At 50.4% G+C, this 17,355-nt stretch overlaps 1 protein-coding gene across 1 annotated transcript in view; it reads right to left on the bottom strand.

The window, feature by feature from the left end:
* Positions 1–16,203, bottom strand: part of PLEKHD1 (pleckstrin homology and coiled-coil domain containing D1) — a 53,128-nt gene extending 36,925 nt beyond the window's left edge. The window contains exon 1 of the mRNA XM_007535318.2: positions 16,004–16,203. Coding sequence (XP_007535380.1) covers positions 16,004–16,152 — 149 coding nt within the window. The 5' untranslated portion in view covers positions 16,153–16,203. The remainder of the gene's footprint in view (positions 1–16,003) is intronic.
* Between the last annotated feature and the right edge of the window lie 1,152 nt (positions 16,204–17,355).

Here is a 17,355-nt window from a genome sequence, read left to right on the forward strand (position 1 = left end):
TGGTAAGTAGGGAAGCTGGAATAATTATTAAAGTACCAGGGCACTTAGCCTGTGACAGTGTAAAGCACCAGGGATTCTGTGGCACTAAATCTGTGTGAGATACAGAAGACGACAGACAGGGAGGAACGAAGGGGAGGAGAAGGTGACAGCTGAGAAGGGTTCTGAAGAAAGAACATGAGTGTCTTAGGAATGAGGAAGGAGGCAGCAAAGACACACTGCAGACAGGAGAAGCAGAAGTGTGTTCACGGTTATCGAAATAATGTGTCTGCTGTGATTGGCAGGTAGGTACAAAAGGGCAGGGGAATGGCACTCCCATGTGGGAGTGGGGGTGGTTAAATGGTGAGCTGGGGTTAAAGAGAGAAGCAGAGGAGGTGTGTGTAGTCCTGTGAGAAAGCTGGACTTTTTTTTTTTTTTGCAGAGGAGAGAAGCTAGTAGGTTTCACACAGGGCTCTTGTCAGGCGGTGGTGCACTTGGTTGAGTGCACGTTACCATGCACAAAGGACCCAGGTTCAAGCTCCCCAGTCCCCACCTGCAAGCAAGGAGAAGTTTTGGGAGCAGTGAAGCATTGGTCCAGGTGACTCTTTCCCCTTCTCTCCCACTTCCCTCTTGATTTTTCTGCCTCTACCAATCAATGACTAAATAACTAAATAAACACAACCTGTAGAGGGGCTCCCAGCCAAAGGGGATACTATTTATTGGTGGTAGTCCTTAGCCCTCTTTCTTTCTTTCTTTCTTTCTTTTTTTTTGCCTACAGGGTTATCACTGGGGCTCAGTGTGGGCCCTGGGGTGCATTGGATCGACCTTCCCGTGGTGCATCCCGTGAGTACCCATTCATTGGGGAAACTGACGATCCTTCCTAGCCGACTGAATCCACATGGATCCCAGTCACTTTCAAAGCCAGCAACAAGCAGCTCCTGCCAGCTTTCAAGCTGTTGGTCCTGCTCTTCGAGTCCTCCAACTTAATGTTGAGGGGCTGTCCTTTGCCAAACGCGTTCTTATTGGTCAATTGGCGATACAGCATCAGGCAGATGTTATTTGCCTACAAGAAACACATATAGCAGTCAATGAAGCTGCTCAATTCATCATCAGTGGATTCGATTTAATATGCTATAATCTCCATCCTAAACACGGCCTTGCCATCTACGCTAAATCGAGTCTTGCGGAAGTTTACCATACGGCCTCTTCGACCTTCTACTACGACTCCATTACTATTGGAACTATTCAGCTCGTCAACGTATATAAGCCTCCCAGTGCCTCATGGGATAATGAGGTCCTGCCTAGCGCGAATCACTCAGCCGTTTACGTTGGAGACTTTAATAGTCATCACCAAGACTGGGGATATTCCTCCACTCGTGCTGATGGCTCTATCTTAGCCGACTGGGCTTCAGCGAATGACCTCTCCCTATTATACGATCCCAAACAGCCAGGCTCTTTTCACAGTGCTAGATGGAATAAAGACTCGTCACCTGACCTGTGCTGGATTAGCACAGTCAACGGCCAAGCCTTTCCTGCTACGAGACAAGTTCTAAAGATCTTCCCGCACAGTCATCACCGCCCAGCTATCATCCACATTGTATTGGTATGCATGAGACCCCTTCTGTTTCATTTGGTTTAAATCCCCCTGCTTAACACTATTCTATTTACATAACCACTTCATTCTATTTATATAACCGCTGTTAACAAGCACCTCCCTCCAGGGCATTGGTTCAATCCCCACTGTTTCATGATATGTTTTTGCTCCACCCCCCCTCCTTGTCACACCCTGATCCTCTCCTTGTCACACTCTGATTGTCACCAGTCACTTTTCTCTCCACCCTCTCTATGTCACACCCTGTTTCCACCCTACTTGGCAAGTATATATAAAGACAGCATTGTGAGTTTTAGAGTACTGTACCTTGAGTTTAGCTTAGCTCATCTTAGATTGGGCTGCGTCCTGCATGAATAAAGAGATACTGCCTACAGCTCAACCATGAGTCCCTGGTCATCTGTTACCCGCCCGTGAAGCCAGCCCAGCAAAAACAACCTAACCCGTCGAAAACAACATATGGCGCCCGAACAGGGACTGAAATAAGCCCTGAAACTTGGACCGGCATCAACGTGGGACCCTACCCACCCATCCTCCAGATAAGTAAACTTGGCTACCCGTCCACCATGGGTTGCCTTTCTACTTATGAAGAGGTTTGCCAAAGCCTCTACTGTTTCATCATGAGACAGTCTGTCTCTGGAACATTTTACTCTGGGCCACATTTTGGTGCCCTGACCGGGAACTTTGGTTTCTTATGACCGGGATCATAGAGCTTGGGAGATGCATGGAGATTTCTCCTTGGACTTTCTGGATTCCCTCTCTCATGTTTCCCGAGGAAAAGGACTACATTTCGCTCCAGGCCATAATTTCGTTCTTTATGACCGTGATCGTAGACCTTAGGACATGCATGGGGATTTCCCCTGGGACTTTCTGGACTTCTTCTCGCATGTTTCCCATGGAGAAGGACTACTCTAATTTGAAGAACATTCTCGAGTACCCTGGCAGTTCCCAAGTATGGAGACACGTGGTTAGTTCTACTCTCCTGATTGGATTCTTTCTTCGATGGGAAGACGCTTTTAAAAATGGGTGCCTGAAGCAATCCAGCAGGAACAGTCAGAAACACCCTAAATGGAATTTCGAGGACCTTTTTGGACTAGGTCGCCCTCCGGGGATTCTTAATCCTACATGGTGAGATCTTGATAATCTGGTTCAAGTTGCGTTTCATAAGAGAATGATTTGAATGACTGAATTTTTGTTTGACATTGACTTAAAAAAAAAAATGCTGGACGCAGCCATGATTTCTAGAGACATCCAGAAACAATGCAAAAAGTTGTTTTTTTCCTCCTTTGATTTCTCTTTTACGTCTTGACATGAATCTGAAACGTTTAATCCTGAAAACTATATGAGTTATGGGTGGGGCAGATAGTGCAATGATTATGTTAATTATTCTCATGCCTGAGGCTTTTAACCGTGGTTCTTCTGTTTACCTTTCCACATTTTATTGAGTTTAAACTGTTTAAACAACCTTAAAATCATACTAGAAAGGACTTCCAATTATAATGGAGTTATCAATTATAGTAAACTTCTAATCTGCTACAAGTTTTGTTTGACAAGTAAGTGAATTTCAGCTGTCAAAGTCTTCACATGAAAAAGCATCTACTCAAATAGAATTCCTGGAAATCCATTTGGATCCTGTTCTCTGACATCGCCCCCGGAAACCAATGATGAGACCTGGCACGACCTGAAGAAACAGATTCACAGACTCCAAAGATCACTCTCTACAGAAAAGCAGAATTCTGATGGCCGACATTCCCCATTGAGACATTCCCCATTGTGCAGCGTTTCATCCTCTGGCATTTTCTTCTGTGGTCAGCTACTTTGGACTGACACCTCCATCGGACTTACTGGTACACGCTGCTGTGTTTCTCAAAGACTAACTTCAGCCAATTGCCTTGAGACTTTATAGACCATGTTCCCTCGCCTGCAGGCTCTGTCACAGAGGCAGAAAACTCCCCCTCCTTATTAGGTTATGCCCACAGAGGCATGAAGCACCCCAAGAGGCAAGAGATGCCCACAGAGGCAGGAAACGCCCTTTGAGGCAAGAGATGCCCCCAGAGGCATGAAGCGTTCCCAGAGGCAAGAAATGCCCTTTCGCCTGCTAGACCTTGCCCTTTGAGGCAAGAAAAGCTCCCCTTGGCATCACACTGGTTATTGCTGTTCGCCTATTTTGTTTTCCATGTCTTATGCCAGTTCTTTTGAAAACGCCTGTACGATATACGTTTCTGTTCACCCCACAATGGCCATTAGTTAAAAAGAAAGGGGGAATTGTTGGTATGCATGAGACCCCTTCTGTTTCATTTGGTTTAAATCCCCCCTGCTTAACACTATTCTATTTACATAACCACTTCATTCTATTTATATAACCGCTGTTAACAAGCACCTCCCTCCAGGGCATTGGTTCAATCCCCACTTTTTCATGATATGTTTTTGCTCCACCCCCCTCCTTGTCACACCCTGATCCTCTCCTTGTCACACTCTGATTGTCACCAGTCACTTTTCTCTCCACCCTCTCTATGTCACACCCTGTTTCCACCCTACTTGGCAAGTATATATAAAGACAGCATTGTGAGTTTTAGAGTACTGTACCTTGAGTTTAGCTTAGCTCATCTTAGATTGGGCTGCGTCCTGCATGAATAAAGAGATACTGCCTACAGCTCAACCATGAGTCCCTGGTCATCTGTTACCCGCCCGTGAAGCCAGCCCGGCAAAAACAACATAACCCGTCGAAAACAACAACATTGGTCTCCAGCTCCCACTGATTCTGTGCTCGGAGAAACTAAGATGGAACTTTCGGAAAGCAAAATGGAGTCTGTTCAGTGATCTTACCAACAAATCTATTCCTGCAATTCCAATTAACTCTATCCCCTCTGAAGATTCCTACAGGCACTTCCGCCAAGCCATCTTCAAAGCAGCTTCCCAAGCCATTCCTCGTGGGAGACGTGCTAACTATACGCCTTGTCTTGATGCTGAATGCGAGCAACTACTAAAGCAGTATGATGAGTCGGGCGACCCAGATGTGGCCGACCATCTCATTGCCTCCCTGGATGCAGCACGCCAAGCCCGCTGGCAACAACTCACGGAAAGTCTGAACTTCACCCACTCAAGTAGGAAGGCCTGGAAGCTTCTTCATAGTCTGGGTGCCGGTAGCCAACCCTCTCCCGTCTCCCATCCTCCCGTATCTCCAAACTCAGTGGCCAGTCACCTAACTCAAGTTGGACGTGCTAAGATGGACCCAGTCTGGAAAAGAGAAATTTCCCATGAGTGGTCATCCCACTTCCGTTTATCTTGTCCATCTCCAAAACTCTCTCCCTTTACACTGTCTGAACTGGAAGACGCTTTGAAGAGGGTTAAATCGGAAACGGCTGCTGGCTATGATAACATCACCCCAGAACTCATTCTTAACTTGGGCCCCGCAGCAAAGAAGTGGCTCACTACATTCCTGTCCCACATCTTGGAATCTGAATCTATGCCCAAAATTTGGTGTCGTGCCAAGATAATAGCAGTTTTGAAACCAAAGAAAGACCCAACACTGGCCGCCAGCTATAGACCAATTTCTCTCCTCTCCGTGTGTTACAAACTCTTTGAGAGGCTGCTTCTGTCACGTATTTCTCCTCTTACAGAGAAATTCCTATCACCCGCCCAAGCTGGTTTCCGCCCAGGAAGATCTACCTGCGAACAAGCCCTGGCCCTCTCCTCTCAACTTACATTGAAAATAGATTCCAGAAGAATTTAAAGACGGGTGCTGTCTTTGTTGATCTCACAGCAGCCTATGACACGGTCTGGCACCGTGGTCTCCTAGTCAAGATCTCAAGATGCCTGCCTCCATGGGTGGCCAACACTATATCGTTTCTTCTCCAAAACAGAAGATTCCGGGTGCATCTGGGTGACAAGTCTAGCAGATGGAGACTTGTCTCAAGTGGCCTCCCCCAGGGCTCTGTTCTGGCTCCTACGCTATTTAATATTTACATCAATGACCTCCCAGAAACTTCTTCAAGGAATTTCATCTACGCCAATGATATCTGCTGTGCAACTCAGGCATCCAAGTTTGACATCCTCGAGGAAACACGAAAGACATGTCTCTGATATCTGATTACTGTAAAAAATGGCGACTAATCCCTAGCACTGCAAAAACGGTATCATCTGTTTTCCATCTACACCATGCCTCGGCCTCGCGTGAGCTTAATGTGCAGCTTGACGATACGAGAATCCAGCATGAAGCCCAGCCAGTCTATCTTGGCGTTACTCTCGATCGCACCCTGTCATTTCACGAACATCTCATAAAAACTGCAGCAAAGGTGGGCGAGAGGAATAACATCATTGCAAGACTGGCCAGCTCCTCATGGGGTGCGAGCGCTTCCACACTACGATCATCATCTCTGGCATTATGCTATTCCACTGCAGAATACTGTGCCCCAGTATGGTTCCGTAGCCCCCATGTCCACTTGGTCGATTCCAAATTATATTCCTCCATGAGGATAATTTCTGGAACCATCCGTTCCACCCCGGTTCCATGGCTGCCAGTTCTTAGCAACATCGCCCCACCAGATATTTGTCGGGATGCGGCATCATCTAAGTTCATTTCCCACATCTACGATCGACCGGACCTGCCAATATACGCGGATATCTTCGCCCACCCTGTCCAACTCTTGACGTCTCATCATCCAATCTGGTCCCCTACACCTACACTGAACTTCTCTGTTCCAATCTCTTGGAAACAGAGTTGGCAGTCAGCTGAGGTAAAGAACAAACACCTCATCACAGACCCCTGCAAGCGTCAACCCGGCTTTGACCTAGCACGTTATGCTTGGGCCCTCCTCAATCGCTATCGAACAGGCCATGGCCGGTGCGCCGCTATGTTCCATCGCTGGGGAGCCAGAGACGACCCGAACTGCCCCTGCAGCTACAGACAGACTATGACCCACATAGTCAACGACTGCCACCTCTCCAGATTCAAAGGAGGTCTCGAAACTTTACATCAGGCTCAACCTGACGCTGTTGACTGGCTACGGAAGAAGGGCAAACGCTAGAAGAAGTGTGGGCCCTATGAATCTACTGCTACTGGCAGCCGCTTTTTCCGTTTTATTGGACAGGACAATGAGAAATTGAGAGGGGGTGGGGAGATAGAGAGAGAGACACCTGCAAACCTGCTTTGTCACTTGTGAACCTTTCCCCCTGCAGATGGGGATCAGGGGCTAGAACCCAGATCCTTGCACTTAGTCCTATGTATGCTTAACTGGGTGTGCCACCGCCTGGGCCACATGGTTGTTAGCTTTTACTACATTTACTGTTCACAAAGCCAGCAGAATCTATTGAATGATTAGAGCAGGGCAGGGGAGGGAGGGTAGGATTCGGGGGTAGAGTCCGGGAATAATGCCAGGAGCAAGACTGCAGCCTAACGAAGTGACGGGGTGGCCACACAAGCCTGCCAACATGACCCAGGGAAACCAGGAGAGATGTTCCCAAGTTTCGCCTCCACCATGGCTTCCCCTCCTCAGAGCTCTGTTCAGAGCAGGGGTCAGCCAGAACTGGCTGGCCTCATAGTGCATCCAAACCAACTGAGGAGAGCATCCACAGGCACCTGCTATGTCAGTGAGTCTGTTAAGGTGTAGTGCATCTGCTCTGTGGAGCTCTGATGTTTGGGAGCAGGGATTATATTTGAGGAGGTGGGGGTTAATGTTGGATTGAATCCCTGAGGGCAGTGAGAATGGAAGGTGAGAAAGTGCAGGGGAGAGAAGATGCAGGGAAGGTGGAAGTATCTGGATCTTAGAGCGTCAGAGACAGTGGCAAGCAACCTGAGTCTGATGGTGGCGAGATGGGATGCCTAGAAAGCTGAGGAGGCCCTGAAACTGACACCCAGGCTGAGGTGCTGTACTTCCGTGTGCCCCCCAGCCTCCCAAGCTTACCAAGCACCCCCTCAGCATGGCCCACCAGCTCACGGATGCCCGGGAGGGAGGGGCATCTAGGTAGTAAGGGGGAAGGACTGAGGACCAGACTGAGCCGAACTCCATACCACCTGTGTAACAAGGGCGGACCACATACTGTGGACACATCCAGAGTGTCTTGGGGATTAACAAGCACCAAGGGGAGTGGGCTTCTCTCACTCGACAGTGCATATGTGCCTCCCCCATAGACTCCTTTCTGCAGCAAGGAGTACACCCAACAGTTGACCTTCTCACCATAAGTACAAACTTCTACTTTGTCTTAATTAATTAATTAATTGTTGCCTCCAAGGTTATCGATGGGGCTCGGAGCCTGCACTATGAATCCACTGCTCCTGGAGGCCATTTTTCCCATTTTTATTGCCCTTGTTGTAGCCATCGTTGTTGGATAGGACAGAGAGAAATGGAGAGAGGAGGGGAAGACAGAGAGGAGGAGAGAAAGACAGACACCTGCAGACCTGCTTCACCGCCTGTGAGGCGACCCCCCTGCAGGTAGGGAGCGAGGGGGGGAGGGAGGCTCGAACCGGGATCCTTGCGCTGGTCTTTGTGCTTCGCACCATGTGCGCTTAACCAGCTGTGCCACCACCTGGCCCCTAATAATTTATCTTTAAAATATTTGTATTGATTATTGGATGAAGACAGAAATTGAGAGGGAGAGATAAACAAAGAGACAGAGAGACACCAGTAACCCTGCTTCAGCATTCGTGAAGCTGTCCCCCTGCAAGTGGGGATCAGGGATTTGAACCTGGGTCCTTGAGCACTGCAATGTGTGTGCTTAAACAGGTGTACCACTACTGGACCCCCCTGAACTTCTAAAATAGAGCTAACATGCCCCCAGGACCCCTTTAAACCAGGACACTTCTCAGTTCTGGCTTATGGTGGTGCCAGAGAATGAACCTGACATTTCTGGTGCCTTGGGCGTGAAAGCCTGTAGCACCTGTGGCTGGTGCTCTCTCTCCCCACTGCTCCCCACCCCTGCCCCAGTCTCTCTTACCCCTAAGCCCTTCAGACACAGAGAGTAGGTATGTGGGGTCAGAGCCTAAGAAGGACAGCTTCTCAGACATGGGAATGGTGCTGGCCCGTGTGTGCTCCTCTAATGGTTCTGGAAGTGCCCTTCCTGCATGTGTCACTCATCTGGAATCAGATCTGATGAGAGATGGCAGGTCAGCGGGAACCCTGCCCCTGAAGCATGCAAGTGAGTGCTGACAAGTGAGAGTTGGTGCAGAGACTGGCAAGTTAAAGGGAGGTCTTCAAACAACATATAATGGCCAGCTTCACAATACATGCAGAGGCACCGGGCCAGGTGAGGGGGTCTTTGAGCAGCACTCCATGACTCTCCTTGTGGACTCCTGGGAAGGAGTCAAAGAAGGTCTACAGTGATCTGTGGACTGAAAATTGACAACCACAATTTGATCCATTCACGTTTTGGGTTTTTTTGTTTGTTTTGTTTTGTTTTTTTAATATTTATTTATTCCCTTTTGTTGCCCTTGTTTTATATTGCTGTAGTTATTATTGCTGTTGTATTTATGTCATTGTTATTGCTTTATTGTTGTTATTGATGTTGTCATTGTTGGACAGGACAGACAGAAATGGAGGGGGGGAGACAGAGAGGGGAAGAGAAAGATAGACACCTGCAGACCTGCTTCACCACCTGTGAAGCAACTCCCCTGCAGGTGGGGATCCAGGGGACTCGAACCAGGATCCTTCAGCCAGTCCTTGTTCTTTGCACCAGCTGTGCTTAACCCACTGTGCTACCACCCAACTCCTGGTTTTGTTTTCTACCCACTGCTCAGCTATGACTTATAGTAGTGCTGAGAATTGAACCTGGAACCTTGGAGCCTTAGGCATGAGAGTCTTTTGCATCACTATTATACTATCTTCCTCCACGCATCCCTACTGTGTAGCTGAGAGACACTGGTCAGACAGCTGGGAGAGTGTTACAGTGTGGGCCCTGGCAAAAGATGGAATCCAGAGCTCCCGTCTATAGGTCTCTCTCTCCACTACAGCACAGCTGCGCCTAGAAGGAACCTTTTCCTATTGCTACAGCTTGGACAGAAGGAAACTGAGCTGTCTGCAGGCCAGACAGGGAGAGACACCACAGCACCAAAGCTTCCCCCAGTACCACTTCACACCCACTGTGGTGCCAGAGCTTAAACCATGGCAAGGTGGGTGCCCTACCCAGTGAGGGATCCTTCTGACTCTTGAGACTTGTTTTTAAGATTTATTTATTTATTTAGATCACTTTACTGCTCCAGGCTGACTTTTCTTTAGATAGAAAGACAGAGAGGGGCCAGGTGGTGGTGCACCTGGTTAAACATGTTCAAGACCCCGGTCTCCACTTGCAGGGGGAAAGCTTCATGAGCGGTGGAGCAGGGCTGCAGGTGTCTCTCTATCTCCTCACCCTCTCTTGATTTCTCTGTCTCTATTGAAATAAATAAAGCACTTTTTTGGGGGGGGATTCGACTTCCGGAGGCGGAGCTACGAGCAGCAGATCGCTTTCTCTCCTCTCCTCTCCTCTCCTCTCCTCTCCTCTCCTCTCCTCTCCTCTCCTCTCCTCTCCTCTCTTCTCCTCTCCCGGATCAACTAGGAATACCAAAGGAGACCACCCGGACCGAAACAAGACAGGACTAGAATGACCACAGGAACCCAGTAAATCACTCGTGAGTACAAACACGCGTGGCTGGTGACAGAGAGGAGAGAGGAGCCTAAGGAGAGATTAAGTGACTGATAACAGTTCAACAGTTTATCTGTTGAGACACCACCTCCAGTCTGCTCCACAACAAGGGGACAGCTGAAGGGAGGAAAGGACTCCCCAGAGACTCACCAAGTGCAACTCTGAGTCTCCATTGCTACTACCCTCAGAATCTGGAGCAGCAACAGGGAGGGAAACCAGGGGACAGAGATCTAACCGGGAAACTCAGGAGAAGACCTATACCTTGGTGGCATAGCTGAGGGGCTGTGAAAGTCTCTTTGCATAACCACTGGATTATCTCTGCCACACCCTGCTTTATCTCTTGGTCAGGAGTCAGTGATTAAGCTAAGAAGTCTATTGATAGTTTAAAAGCCCTCAGGCTCCCATAGCCTACAGGGAAGAAAAACAGAGGCTTTTACACCACTGAGCTCCAACTCAGGGATTGAAAAAACTGTTAACTTCCACCACGGTAAACCCTTTAATTAAATTACTTAGACACAAGTCAATCCAGGCAATAGTGATCAATAATTTGAAAAGTACTGATAAAGGGAACTCATAACATAATATATAAAATGGTTGAAATAAATAAGTCACTTTTTTTAAAAGAGAGAACCAGGAATCACTGTGCACATGAGGTGCTAGGGATCAAACCTGGGACCTTATGTTTGAGAGGCTAACACTTTATCCACTGTGCCAACTCCCAGATTTCTTTATAGTTATTTTTTTAGAAATACTTATTTCACAAGGAAGAGAAAGAACAAAAGCATCACTCTAACACACACTATGCTGGGGGTCAAGCTCAGAACTTCATGCTTGAATGTGCAGAATCCCATCTTTTGGGTCCTGAGACTCATTTTCTTCGTTGTTGCTAGGGCTTTATCACTCTTGGCTGACTTTCTTTTTTAAACCACAGCACTGCTCAGCCTTGACTTATGGTGGTGCTGGGGATTGAACTTGGGACCTCAAGAGTCTCAGACAAAAAAGTCTTTTTGCATAATGATTGTGCTATCTCTCCAACCAGAGACTCGTTTTTAACCATGAAATCAAGCTGTAAAGACAGCTCCTTGAGAGTGGAGGTCAGATGAAAGCATAGCTTGTTTGCACCATTAGCTCAGCTAACTTTGGTAAACTGGATCCGGGATTCTCATCACATGGACCCAATGAAGTCTGGATTCACGATCTTTATTTCATTTCACCAAGTCACAAGGCTGAGTGAGGCCGAGGCTGAGATGTTACTCCTTCATCCTAGTCTCTGTGCTGTGGGGTCTTTGTCAACAGCACCCTTGGCTGCTCCCAGACTAAAAAGGGACGAGGACACAGCCACCAGCCTCACCTCTCTCTCTCTCCTGACCGCTTCTAGTGCTCCCTCTTGTAGATCACAGGAAGTCAAAGCAGAGCCATTAGCTCAAGGGCACCTCCCCACCCCAGTGAGGGCAGGGCTGGTCCAGCAGGAGCGGGTGACCGCACAAACCCCTGAGCAGAGGAGGCTTTCTAGAACCAAGACTGCAGCCGGCCCCATCCTGCCCATTGGTTATTTATGAAGCCTCACAGGAGTCTCTCCAGTCCCCCTCCCCTCCACTGCCCCAGAGGGGCATCGATTGCCTTAATGGCCAGGCTCTGCAGCAGCCAACCAAGACTGCCCCCTCCCCAAACCTTCCTGTGGCCCGCTCATTAGCAGAGTTCCAGGCTCCACTTAAGAAACCGGGAAGTGGGGCCCAGGGCTTCCTGCCTGGAAGTGAGAGGGGGGCTAAGTTTAGCATCCTGCCACCGAACCCCCAACACTCCCTGGCTGGCTCTGTCACTGTCAAGGCTGAGTCATGCATGCGTGCGTGCGTGCGTGCGTGCGTGCGTGCATGTGTGTGTCTTGTGTATTTCCTTTTTTAAAAATTTTTATTACCTTTATTTATTTATTGGATAGAGATAGCCAGAAATTGAGAGGAAGGGGGAGATAGAGACAAAAACAGAGAGACACCTGTAGCCCTGCATCGCCACTCATGAAGCTTTCCCCCTGCACATGGGGACTGGGGGTTTGAACCCAGGTCCTGGTACATTATAACCTGTGCTCAAACAGGTCCACTACCAGCTGGCCCCGGTGTTGTGTATTTCTAGAACTTTGAATGTTGGCAGAGGCCTAGAGTGGACTGTTCTTTCCTGAGCCCCAATGCAGGAAGATTCTGCACAGTGGCAGCTTCAGAATGCCTAGAAAAAGGGACTAGAGATAACGGTTTTCTTAGAAAGGAGGATGGGGGACTTGAAGCTGCTTACAGACCATGGACCCTCTTGTGACTCAGCACATGCTTTGTTTTGTTGCCCCAGGGTTTTGTGTCTGCAAGATTTCACCACCCCAGGTGGTGAAAATCTTTTCTACTTTTAGAGAGGAAAGCAGAACAGGAGAGAGACACAGAGAGAAGACAAAACACCACAGCACGGCTCCACCATTCATGAAGCTTTCCCTGTGTGCAGAGCTCGCATGTGGTTCCAAGATTCGGACCCCAGTCCTCACATGGTGAAGTGTGCGCTCTACAGAGTGAGCTATCTTCTGCCCCGGGGTTGTTGTTTTACGGTTTGTTTTTAGATAGAGCCAGAGAAGCAGAGAGAGTGAAAGAGACCACAGCACTGAAACTTCCTTCAGTGGAGGGGGTGGTGGTGGAGAGGGCTGCGCTAAAACCTGGATCTGACACGGCATTGTCCTGTCCAGGTGAGCTAATTCGCTGACCCCAGAGGGCACTGCTAAACTTCTCTAAGTTTCCACCGGCTCCTCCGCTGTGTCGTGAGCTTCACAACCTTGTGGGAGTGGAATCAGGTCCCCAGAACTGTGGGTCAGAGGGGTCAGGGGACATCCCCTGAGGGCTGGGGGGTCACACTCTGTTGGCATTTATTAGGAATGTGTGCAGTCAGGTGAAGAGGACTGGCAGGAGAAGCCCTAGAGGAGGAGATCCAGACAGAAACCTATAGGACAGCAGCCAGGCCCAGTGGAGGGCTGGCTGCTTGAAGCAGCTGCGGAGAGGGGACCGCAATTCTGCTAATGGTGCTTGAGTCTTCTCACCCCCACTGTGCCCTGCCAGACACAAGGTTGTCCCATCCCCAGCTGCAGCTCAGATAGCACTGCCCCCACCCCCACCCCCCTCACCCCTCCGACAAGATATCTCCCTGCCACTCATTCAGGGAGCAAAGATCAGTTCAACTTGAAGGAACCTAATGAGCCTACAGCCCATCAAACCCAGAATAAAGGCTGGGAGACCAGCCATGCAAAACAAGAAACAATGTTGGCAACGCCATTTGCTCCCTGGTCTCACAGAAACCTCCTATGATTCATCAAAATAGGACATTAGAACCGACCACCATCACACTGCTGATAGGTGGGCCTGGGAACAGGTGAGGTCCCACCTGCTCAGGGACAGACTCAGCATGGGGTGGAAAGGGGTCTCCATGTACCCCTAGTTGCCTGGGCAGGGTCACACGTCCAGCAAGGGGCTTGAGAGGGTTAGGGGTCTGAGCTCAACAGGCCATTCCAACAGCAAATTTCAGACCTGAGGTTAGTCTGGGGGTGCAAATGACCTGAAGGTGGCTCAGGGCACCTAAGGACAGAAGGGGGCCCACCCCCTACCAGACACATCTATAAAAGTGGCAGCAGCTACTGAGGTCCAGGAAGAGGCCTCTGAGTTCGGGATGAGGAGTGGATGCTGTTTCTCTCTTATTTTATTTGATAAGATGACTGATCAGCTCTGGCTTCTGGTGGGGAATTGAACCTGGGACACTTTGGAGCCTCAGGCATGAGAGTGTCTTTGCATAACCACTAAGCTATCTACCTCCACCCCTGTTTCTTTTTTCTGAGGGAGATGAGGGAAAAAAAAAGGAAAGACATCTGGAAGTATTAACAGATGTAGGGGTGACTGAGAAAGGAATTGAAGGCAGAACCATTGCAGAATGGGCAAAAAAAAAAAAGTAGATAAGTTATAGAATCAGCCCATATTGGTGATATTGGGAAAAAAAACTACTACAGTTTCCAGTGGAAGGGATGGGGGACACAGAACTTTGGTGGTGGGAGCCAGGTGGGATTATTACCTTACAGTTTTGTGAATTTAAATCACAAATAAAAAAATAAAATAAAGAATGGGTGCTAAAAAATTAGGCTAGGACTGTCCCACCACTCTCTCTACAAGAGGTAGTCTTTCCACAGAGAGAGTGACACCCCTTGGCCTGCGCCCCATCTCCAGTCCCTCCTCTCCCAGAAGCACTGGAATCCCTGCTCCTTAGGCCCAGCTTTTTATTTTTTTCTTTAAATAATTGTACCTTTTAATTTTTATTTAATTTTTTTTTCCAGAGCACTGACCATCTCTGGCTATGGTGCTGTGGTAGAATGAACCTGAGACTTCAGAGTCTCAGACATAACAATCCCCTCTCTATATATCTCTATCTCTCTCTCTCTCTCTTGCCTCCAGGGTTATCACTGGGGCTCAGTGGAGGCAGTACCAATCCACAGCTCCTAACAGCCATTTCCCCCCATTTTTACTGGATAGGACGGAGAGAAAGTGAAAGAGGAGGGAGAGATAGAGAGAAAGATAGACACCCGCAGACCTGCTTCACAGCTTGTGAAGCATCTCCTTGAAGGTGGGGAGCTAGGGGGCTCAAACCTGGATTCCTGCATTCCTTGCCCGCCCCTCCACACATGAGAGTCTCTTTACATAACCATTATGCTATCTACCCCGCCCTTTTTTTTTCCCTTTCCTTCCTTTTATTTGATAGGACAGAGAGAAATCAAGAGGGAAGGGAGAGATAGAGAGATGCCTGCAGCTCTGCTTCAATGCTCCCTAAGTTTTCCCCCTACAGATGAGGACCCAAAGCTTGAACCTGGGTCCTTGCTCATGGTAACATATGTACTCAACTGGGTGCTGTCACCGCCCCAAGTCCTGGCCCAGATCTTTTAAGAGTCAGTCTCAAAGGACAGTTGAAGGGCCACTCCACTAGAAGTGGGCACAGATCCCCCTGGCCTTTCCTCCCTCCCAGGCCAAGCTGACCTAATATAACTGGCAGGAGAAAGTCTGGGGGCTGGGGTGGGGAGGGGGGAAGCTGGAGGAGAGAAAGGTCTAACCCCACCTGATCCAGCTGGACTCCTACCAGCTGTGCTATCTCTGCAGCCCACCCCCAACACTCCACTCTTGGTGAACAGAGAGTTCAAACACCCCCACCCTGTCCTTGTCCCAGCTCCATCAGCAAGCACCCCAGTACACGAGGGGCACTGCACCCTGCACCTTCAGGAAAACTGATCTGCTACCAGGTCAAGGTCACAGAGGGATAGGGGGCTGGGTGGTGATGGGGGGGGCTGGCTGGTGACTAGGGGGGCTGGCTGGTGACTGAGGGACTAGGTGGTGAACTGGGAGGGCTGGGTGGTGACTGAGGGACTAGGTGGTGAATTGGGGGGGCTGCATGGTGATGGGGCTGGGTGGTGACTGGGGGGCTGGGTGGTAACTGGGTGGGCTGGGTGGTGAATTGGGAGACTAGGTGGTGACTGGAGGTCTGGGTGGTGAATTGGGGGGTCTGAGTGGTGACTGGGAGGCTGGGTGGTGAACTGGGGGACTGGGTGGTGAATTGGAGGGCTGGGTGGTGAATTAGGGGTCTGGGTGGTGAATTGAGGGGGCTGGATGGTGAATTGGGCAGGGAGCTGGGTGGTGAGTGGGGGGCTGAGTGGTGAATTGGGGGGCGCTGGGTGGTGACTAGGGAGGAGACTGGCGAGTCCCGAGGCCCCGGCTTCCTCCCCAGCCGGCCGGCCCGGGCAGGTACACTCACCGCCGGGACCACTTGGCCGACGGCCTCCCGAAGGGCCGCTTCCACAGCACCCCGTACAGCTGCACTTTGGTGCTGATGTCCAGCGCGTCCGAGTCCGCCTGCTCCAGCGACGGCGACGGTGACACCGAGTTGGACTTGGACGTGAACATCCTGCCCCGGCCGCCGGGCGAGCGTTGCAAGCGCCGAGGGGCCGCGTCCCAGGTCCCAGCCGCCGAGTCTGAGCTGCGGCTGCCAACACTGTTCTAGCGCAGCCCCGGTGCCCTGCGCCCGGCAGGGATTAGGGCGGGGAATCCTCGGCAGCCCCGCCCCCGTCCCCCCCTTCCCAGTCTTGGCGACCCGGATTGGCTGCGGGCGGGTGAGCGCGCGCTGCGAGGACCAATCAGGGCGGTGCCGGCTGGAAGGCTGAGCTCCTTGCGCTTCTGAGAACCTTTCAGGGATCCGGACGGTGACCCAGGGCTAAGCCCTGCGGCAGCACCGCCCGCGGCCCGCCCTGCGCGCCTCCACCGATCGCGCCCCTAGCCCTGCACATTCCGACGACCGCTCCCAGCCCTGGGCGCCCCATCACCCACGTCCCCAGCCCTGGGCGCCCCATCACCCGCATCCACGCAACCCCGGGGTCCCTTGTCTGTCTCCAGCAGCACTTGCTTGGGAACCCCGACTGCATCTGCTGCGTTCACTCGCTCAGACTCCCACTCGCTCCCAGGAGGGTAGGGGAGAGCTGAAGTAAGGGGGCAGTATCAGAAACCCAACCAGGCTTAGAGCCCCAACTCGGGGCTTGCGTTGCTCCACCAAACTTCAGGGATGCCTGCTTTTCTTAACTGAGAGGAGGAGGCACCTGCACAAATCCTCAGGCAAGTGGGCTCTGCCTGGAGCACCCTCCCTGGAAGAGGAGGCTCCATGAGTGCTGTAGGCCGCTCCCCACTTCCACCTCTACTCCTCAAGGAGGCTGTCACTTTGCAGCGCCTAGTAGCCTCCTCATTAGATTAGATTTCTCCTCCCAGAATTTGGCTTTCTGCGCTCATTGTTGTTCCCAGTCTGCAGTTCAAGTCCGTAATTGATTTGTGCCCCTTGCACTTCTGCTCTTCCTGATGGTTCTGGGTATCCTGTCACTTTCCAGAACAGGCAGACGGCTGACTGGTCCCTAGGGACGTTCAAGGAAAGGCACTGACTCAGAAAAGGTGTGTTCTCCATGGGAGCAGCCCGCTCAAGCCTCTGTAGCCTCCCTTCCTCCCAGGATGAGGAGTCCAAAACCACCTCCAGGTGACCAGGACTCACCTGTGCCCCTGAGAAAAACACTCCCCACAGGGTCCCTGATTCCTATGTAAGTCAGACTGGAAGAAAAGCTTGGACAT

This window comes from Erinaceus europaeus, chromosome 16, assembly GCF_950295315.1.
Source record: "Erinaceus europaeus chromosome 16, mEriEur2.1, whole genome shotgun sequence".
Lineage (NCBI taxonomy): Eukaryota > Metazoa > Chordata > Mammalia > Eulipotyphla > Erinaceidae > Erinaceus > Erinaceus europaeus.